The sequence below is a fragment of the Pristiophorus japonicus genome, chromosome 1 (assembly GCF_044704955.1).
Source record: "Pristiophorus japonicus isolate sPriJap1 chromosome 1, sPriJap1.hap1, whole genome shotgun sequence".
NCBI lineage: Eukaryota > Metazoa > Chordata > Chondrichthyes > Pristiophoridae > Pristiophorus > Pristiophorus japonicus.
The window spans coordinates 514,065,319-514,074,400 of NC_091977.1; the positions used below are offsets into that span (position 1 = coordinate 514,065,319).

Below are 9,082 nucleotides of genomic sequence, written 5' to 3' on the forward strand. Positions count from 1 at the left end.
TGCCGAGCCATCACACATGTGATCTGGCTATGGCTTTCATCATTACAATGTCTAGGTGGCTGCTGTTTAGGTCACGTATGAACATTTCTCTGCCTTTCTTAGGCAAGACCACGCAATTACCCCACAAAAGGCAGTCGCCTGTAAGGACATTTCGTCACTGCGCCTGCGGAACGGCTTAATCTCTTCCTGCATCTCCGCTGGGATGCTGGACCAGCTCCCATGGAGGACACATTTTTTTTAAACCAGGGACAGTAAAGGATCCTGGCTGGTCCAGGTCCTGATCTGGCGGGCCGTAACGTGTGACTTTTCATTTTCGAATGCATCCATCACCATGAGCAAGTCTGCAGGCTATGCCATTTCCACCCCGGTGGTGGGCAATGGTAGCCGACTGAGGGCATCAGCGCAATTCTTTGTGCCCGGTCTGTGGTGGATTACATAGTTGTATGCCAACAGCATGAGTGCCCATCTTTGGATGCGGGCAGAGGCATTGGTGTTAGTCCCTTTGCTCTCTGAGAATAGCGACATGAGCGGCTTCTGGTCAGTTTCTAGCTCAAACTTGAGACCAAATAAATACTGATGCATTTTTTTCACACCGTAACCACACGCCAGAGCTTTTTTTTCCATCATGCTGTCGGCCCTTTCGGCCTTAGACAGACTCCTGGACGCATAAGCGACCCGTTGCAAAATCCCCGATTCGTTAGCCTATTGTAACACCCGACCCCGTATGACGACGCATCGCAAGCTAGCACTAATCGTTTACATGGGTTATACAGAACAAGCAGTTTGTTTGAACATAACAGATTTCTGGCTTTCTGTGATTTCCCCCATACCCAGTCGTCTCCCTTGTACAGTAGCACATGTAGAGGTTCTAGCAAGGTGCTTAACCCGGGTAGGAAATTACCAAAATAATTGAGGAGTCCCAAGAACGACTGCAGCTCCGTCACATTCTGTGGTCTCGGCGCATTCTTGATGGCCTCCGTCTTGGTGTTGGTGGGTCTGATGCCGTCTGCTGCGATTCTTCTTCCCAAGAACTCGACCTCTGGCCAGGAAAACACACTTCGAGCATTTCAACCTGAGTCCTACGCGATCTAGTTGACTTGGAACCTCTTCCAGATTCTTCAAGTGTTCGATGGTGTCCCAACCTGTGACCAGTATGTCGTCCTGGAAAACCACGGTGCAAGGAACCTACTTTAGCAGGCTCTCCATGTTCCGTTGGAAATTTGCCGCGGCCGAACAAATCCCAAACGGGCATCTGTTATAGATGAACAGACCTTTGTGCGTGTTGTTGCAGGTGAGGCCTTTCGAAGATTCCTCCAGCTCCTGCGTCATGTAGGCCGAGGTCAGGCCCAATTTGGTGAACGTTTTTCCTCCAGCCAGGGTCGCAAATAGGTCGTCTGCCTTGGGTAGCGGTCCTGAAGCGAAAAACGGTTAATCGTTACTTTATAGTCGCCACAAATTCTGACCGTGCCGTCACCTTTGAGTACCGGGACAATCAGACTGGCCCACTCATTGAACTCTACCGGCATGATGATGCCTTCTTGCTGCAGCCTGTCCAGCTCAATTTCCACTTTCTCTCGCATCATGTATGGCATCGCTCATGCCTTGTGGTGGATGGGTCGTGCACCAGGAACCAAGTGGATTTGCACGTTCGCCCTCCGAGAAATTTCCAATGCCTGGCTCAAACAACGATGAAAATCTGCTCAGAACCTGGGCACATGAGGAGTCCTCGATGGACGGAAGCGCTCGGATGTTGTCCCAGTTCCAGCAGATTTTTCCCAGCCTGCTTCTGCCGAACAGTGAGGGGCCATCCCCGGCACGATCCATAGTGGGAGTTCGTGCACTGCTCCATCATAGGAGACTTTGACTTCTGTGCTGCCAATTACAGGGATCAGTCCTTTGGTATAAGTTCTTAGCTTGGTATGGATGGGGCTGAGCTTGGGCCTGTGTGCCTTGTTGCACCACAGCCTGTCGAAAGCCTTTTTGCTCATTATGGACTGACTCGCACCCGTGTCCAGTTCCATGGATACTGGAATTCCATTCAGTTCAACTTTTAACATTATTGGTGGACATTTCGTGGTGAAGGTATGTACCCCGTACACTTCTACCTCCTCGGTTCGAATCTCTCGTTCAGCCTGATTCACCATGGATCGATCGTCCTCTGCAACATGGTTGTTTGCAAGGTTTGCAGCTCGCCTGCACATTCGTTGGAGGTGTCCCATTGTTCTGCAGCCGTTGCACACATAGCATAGTGCTTGAAGCGGCATTGATGGGCCCGATGATCACCTCCACAACGCCAACAAGCTGTTAACTGCCTCACATTAACGATTGATGGCAGGCTCTGGGTCATCTGAGGTCGTGTAGCAGCCAGCGTGTATGTTCTGCCATGTATATTCCTGCTCAAAAATGATGTTACTTTGTGCACAGTACTGGCCGAAACCTCTTTATGCTGCGAAATTTGTTTGGTGTTATCGCTGGTGGACATAAATGCCTGGGCTATCGTTGTGGCTTTGCTCAGATTCGGTGTTTCTACAGTCAATAGTTTGCGAAGGATTACCTCATGGCCAATGCCAAGCACAAAAAGGTCTCTCAGCATTTGTTCAAGGAATTCATCGAATTCGTAATGTCCTGCAAGGCGCCTTAGTTCAGCGACGTAGCTCGCCACTTCCTGGCCCTCCAACCGTTGACACGTGTAGAACCGATACCTCGCCATTAAAGCACTTTCCTTAGGATTTAGGTGCTCCCGGACCAGCGTACACAATTCTTCATAGGATTTGGTTGTTGGTTTTACCAGAGCTAGAAGATTCTTCATGAGGCCATAGGTTGTTGCCCCACCGACAGCAAGGCGATCGCCCTTCATTTGGTAGCATTCTCGTCCCCTTCCAGCTCGATGCCACGAAGTATCGGTCGAGTCTCTCCACGAAGGCCTCCCAAACATCCTCTTCTGAGAATTCTCCAGGATACCAACTGTTCTTTGCATTTTCACGCGGCTGTTCGTTAACTCGTCGCCAATTGTTACGCTCATAATAAAGGATGAAACTGAGTACTGTGAGCAATGAGTAAGTGTGACCTTAGCTCCTTTAATTAAAGAACAGTTGGTATGTGCAGGTACCACTGGGATCCCTTGGGACTCCAACAGGTAAGCCCTCTGGTGGTGGTGTGATACAGGTTGCCTAGAGTTAAATACATAACAAGTCCCAGGTCACTACATTCTCATCCAGGGATATTATCTTCACTCCTTTTAACATTTAAAAAAAAATGTAGCATTTAAAAATTACCGCCACTTTTTATGTGTGCGTGGGGGCGGTGTGAAAGCAGGTTTCGCTTTCTTGCTGTGTAACTGGATCTTTTGTAATATCGAGGTGGGTCAGATGGCTGCTTGCTGCAACTTTTCACTGTCTTAATTTTGCATTTTTTTTTATCCTCCAGATTTGTTATCAAAACACACTGCCATTTTTCTTAAAGATGATCAAACTGTCATGGTCTGAAATTTTGCTGGGGCTGTCCTGAGTGATGCTCTAAATTCAAAGGACTTGCTAAATATTTATATTTTAACCTTGGGGGTCAGAGTGTACCTGGGGACTCTGCATTATGTTTTCCTGAATGAAAGTGAAACTCACCAGGCTTTGGCACTAAATGTCACAAAACCTTTGGCCTCATCAGTGAATATTTTTATTTGATGATGGGGGTGGAGGGGGGGCTAACAATAGAATATTTATTTGCCAACTCTTTACAGAACAGACAACCTGTGGTTCAAAAGTAAGATTGGAACAGACACCAGAATCCTGAGCACACGAATTTTAAATAAAGAAATACAGAGAAAATATAATGTGACTAACTTCAAAACCCGGCATGGGTTCATCGCAAGGCTCCTCATCACCACCACTCCCCGGCCGCCCCCCATTCTCCTCCTCCTCCTGCTCAGATGTCCTCCAATTTTCTTAAATATCCTCATATGTCTTCAAATAGCCCCCAAAATGTCCTCAAATGTCCTCCAAGAACCTCAAATAACCATAAAATCTAACTCTGAACTCACATGAAGATGTCTGTGTAAAACTTAGCCTTCTCTCATGTGGAATGGACGGCAGCTCCGTTTTCAAAAATGGTGTCTGTAGCACTGGGTTCCGATCAGATAAGACTGCACTTTTCTTGGTATTTCTTTAGGCCAATGGTAAAAATTGTGGTTGTGATGAATTTACCACCAGTTGTAATTTTTGGTGGTATTTCGGTGTTGCATACTTCATGACGTCATAAAAACGGCCAAAAAATAAGATCGGTGGTATTTTTTACCACTGGTGGTAAATCACTGATGAATTTACCACCGGTGGTATTTCGGTGCTAAAGTATGAAATCGGTGGTATTTCGATGGTAATCTGTGATGAATTTACCACCGGTGTGTGGGACTTTCTTAGATGATCAAAGAAATGACGAAAATCCAGCCCATAATGTTTCAGGCTGTCTGAGAGTGCTCCATGGGCCAAAGAAAATGATGCATGAAGCTTTGATGGTATTCCTTGTGGATTCACATAGAATATTGAGGCGCAGCTCACCATAAATTAAAGACCAGCCCCCAGGTACGTACCAACACTGCTCTCTAACCAGTCATGAGGAGCTGAAAATTCCCAACAATTTCAGTTCCTGTCTGTGGGAAAACACAACATATTTGCTCTGTACGCTCTCCAGACAGCCTGACTGAGTTTGGAAGCATCCACTCAAGATTAATCACCGTTTTGTATCACTTGAATCGTAACCTGTTTACTGGTCTAAATTCCAGCTCTAAAAGGCCAAATCCGGCTAGTCTTTTTCACCCGCTGGCCCACAATGCTTTTTGGTGCCTGAGGAAAAGTCGAGTTTACATTTACAGAAAGAAGAAAGAAAGACATGGATTTATATAGCACCTTTCACGACTACCAGACGTCTCAAAGCGCTTTACAGCCAATGAAGTACTTTTGGAGTGCAGTCACTGTTGTAATGTGGGAAATACGGCAGCCAATTTGTGCTCAGCAAGCTCCCACAAACAGTAATGTGGCAATAACCGGATTATCTGTTTTTTTTGTTATGTTGATGGAGCATAAATATTGGCCAGGACACCGGGATAACTCCCCTGCTCTTCTTCAAAATAGTGCCATGGGATGTTTTACGTCCACCTGAGAGAGCAGACGTTTAACGTCTCATCCGAAAGACGGCACCTCTGACAGTGCAGCACTCCCTCAGCACTGCACTAGATCTATGTGCTCGAGTCCCTGGAGTGGGGCTTGAACCCACAACCTTCTGACTCAGAGGCGGGGGTGCTACCCATTGACTGACACATTATAAAATAAAGTAAGTTACTTGACATAAATAAACTATGACTTAGAAGGCAAGCTTTTAATGTTTGGTCCTCTTCTGTAAACCTAAAAGCAAGCTAAACAAATAAACTGCAGGAAAGTAAACGCTCTGGCGATCAGGTTTGGAGCCCGTGGGTCGATGTGATAAAGTGAAATGGCGAGGACTGGCAGACTGTTGTGCATCGCAAATGTAATTAAGTTAGTAACTTGGAACAGAAAAGTTTGTGCTGACGATGCCGACTAGCTTAATATCAGTGACAGTAACGGGATTGTAAAGATTACCAAGTAAACGACTTTCGATTGTGTTAAAATCACACACACACTGACAGTATTGGACATTTTATATGGGGTGGTGGGGGGAGATAAGTATACTGGATCTCTGCTGCTCTCTTAGATGTATGAAATGTTCTTAATTCTTCCTCGACAGTAAGAATGCAAAAGACAGTAAAGGGATCGAATTACTGAGAAGGAACAGGAATGTGCCGAGGAAAGCTTGTCCAAACGGGCTTGCTGTGACCACACAGCCCGAGTCCTGAGCCCTGCAGTTTGGGACTGAGCGCTGCAGGTCCTACCAGGGACCGAGCACAAATGGCACTGCAGGAAAACAGACAACTATTGGAAATTACAATAATCTGGTATTATATTCGAGGGAAACTTTTAAAAAAATGTCCAGCTGATTTATTTTCTAGTTCAAAGATAACATCCCCCCTCCCCCCGCCAACATATTTGAACATTTTCCATCGGATTTATAATGTGAACAACTAACACAAAATAGGGTTATTTAAGTGAAAACCAAAAGTAATACTTTCACATTCATCTTCTTCCAGAAATTCCAGGGAAGGCGTGAGGAAACGGGTTTGTAGTGCTTTGTCATATTCAGAAGGGTCCGCACACATATACAAATAAATACATATACATACACACACATTATATATATACATAAATACATATAAATAAATACACATATACACATATACATACAAACACACACATATAAATGCATACATATACATATAAATACATATATACATACATATTATATATATACACATACATACAAACGCACGCATATAAATGCATACATATAAATACATACACATATACATATCTATATATACACATATACATACAAACACATATATAAATGCATACATATACATATAAATACATATATACATACACATTTTATATATATACACATACATACAAACGTACGCATATAAATGCATACATATAAATACATATACATATATATCTATATATATATAAATACATATATATACATACACAGATAGATACATAAAGACATTCATATACACGTGTACATATATACATATAAATACATATATACGTATCTACACATATAGATAGGTTTTCATATATAAATACATATACATACATATACATAGATATACACACAGAAAGAGACATGTACAGATAGACACATACAGATCTACAGACACAAGCTCAGGGACCCCCTGCCGTTCACTCTCTCTGTCTCTCCCTCAGGAGGTAAGGAGAATGTACCTCTAGAAGCTGCGAGCAACTTTCTGCGAGCAACTTTATCAAACTCTCATCAAACTACCTGCCAGACCATTCCCGCGGCAGGGAACAGGCTGCTAATGCTAAGAATGCTGAAACCATAACAAAAAGCAGAAATAGCTAGAGATCCTGACGAGCATCAGAGAGGTGGTGAACCCATCCTTTCAGACACTGACGGGCCTGTGTGTATTGTCAGTATTTGCTACTTTTGTCTCACTTTGCGAGATGAGCTACTTTCTCTGGGTTTGATTTTTTTTCCCCGCACATGCAAACTTTTGATTTGTCTCAAGCACACTTTAAAAAAAATCTTTGTGTGTCTCACATTTTAAATCTTCAACTTTTTTTTAAGTGATTTTCCTCCCCTTATCTCTGTCTCTCACATGTATTCTTTCTCTCTCACACACATTTTATTTGCATGGACACTTTGGTCAGTTGCGAGCTCACTCACCTCTCTGCTCAGACTCTCTCAGGACACAGAGCAGCAGCAGCACTTGCAGCGGCCACAGTCCCAGCTCGGCTCCCATTCTCTCTGGCTGCTCCCTGGCACACCCGCAAGGGGACCTGCAACTTCACTGTCACGGTGCACAGGGTGCCTCCAACCGGCCGATCGGTCCTTTGCTCCTTTAATGCCTCCCAAACTGTGTGTGTGTCTGGGCTCTCGTCCCGCTTCCAAATGTTGCCTCTTTGGGCGTTCCCACTCCAGTTAAAGGGAACATCAGTAGTACACGCTGTCTTTATTCTTCAATGTGTTGCACTGTTGCGCCCTTTACTTACCACAAGGACATTCAGTTATTAGTACAAAGCAACTGTTTGAAAATTGTGTATTTTTTGTTGTTGAATTTTTGAGTTTTGTCCAGTTTTGTCTATTGCTCTCACCCCTATCCTATCTGGGCACATGGTATGTCCTGACTGGAGCTGTGAAAGAGACTTTTAAAGTACAGACAATAGCGATTAAAGGATCGGCTTAACATGCTTTCACCCCTCCCCTCCTCGCACACAAAGACTCTGATTGACGCTTCGTGATATATAAATGGCATGAAAACACATTATCAAAGGAATTATGGGCTATCAAGGTAGAAACCACATCCTAAACCAACTTACCTCCCCACTGCACTCACTGTTGGTTCGTTATATATTTGACATTTGAGTCTTTCTTTTAAACTCACAATCGTCTGCTTCATCCTCCCATATAAATATGTTTCATTAAAGAGTTCACTATTTCTGACACTATCAGATTCATGGGCATTCATGGGACGTGAAACTGCACTGTGCGATATTACCATTACCGCAATCCGAGGGCATTCCTATTTCAACACAGGCGCTAGCCCGTTCATTGTTGAAATAGGCTCACAATCGGGTTACACTTGAGAAATGGAATTTCAGTAGGCTAATATTGCACAGTGGCATTTCATCCCAGGCGTTAATAAAATGTCAGTTTAGTCTATTTTGCAATAGGTTGAGACAGTTAGAAAAGAAAGGAAGACTTGCATTTATATAGCGCCTTTCACGACCACCAGACGTCCCAACAACAATAATAACTTGTATTTATATAGTGCCTTTAAGGTAGTAAGACGTCCCAAGGCGCTTCACAAGTGTGTTAAAAATTGACAAAGTCCCAAAGCGCTTTACAGCCAATGAAGTACTTTTTGAAGTGTAATCACTGTTGTAATGTGGGAAACGCTGCAGCCAATTTGCACACAGCAAGCTCCCACAAACAGGAATGCAATGAAGACCAAATAATCTGTTTATTTGTTATGTTGATTGGTGGTTAAATAATGGCCAGGGCACCAGGGATAACTCCCCTGCTCTTCTTCGAAATAGTGCCATGAGATCTTTTACGTCCACCTGAGAGAGCAGACGGGGCCTCAATTTAACGTCTCATCCAAAAGACGGCACCTCCGACAGTGCACTGCACTGGAGTGCCAGTCATTATGATGATGATGCACTGGAGTGTCAGCCTCGATAGTTAGGTCAAACCATTGTCCAATAGATAGAATTCTTTACAAAAACAAAAATGTACACTTATTGCAAAACTGTCAGTATGATTTTTTAAAATATTTAAATATAAAAAATATAAAATACAAATATTTAAATATAAAAAAAATAACAGGTGTCAGCGGTGGGTCAGTGACAGCACCACGCTGTGAGTCAGAAGCTTGAGGGTTCAAATACCACTCCCCAATTGGCAGCTCGCTAATCTGGGACAAGAAATTGGG

General features: G+C 43.8%; 1 protein-coding gene across 1 annotated transcript in view; it reads right to left on the minus strand.

The window, feature by feature from the left end:
- Positions 1–7,458, minus strand: part of lama1 (laminin, alpha 1) — a 439,104-nt gene extending 431,646 nt beyond the window's left edge. Inside the window, exon 1 of the mRNA XM_070895870.1 lies at positions 7,315–7,458. Coding sequence (XP_070751971.1) covers positions 7,315–7,390 — 76 coding nt within the window. The 5' untranslated portion in view covers positions 7,391–7,458. The remainder of the gene's footprint in view (positions 1–7,314) is intronic.
- Between the last annotated feature and the right edge of the window lie 1,624 nt (positions 7,459–9,082).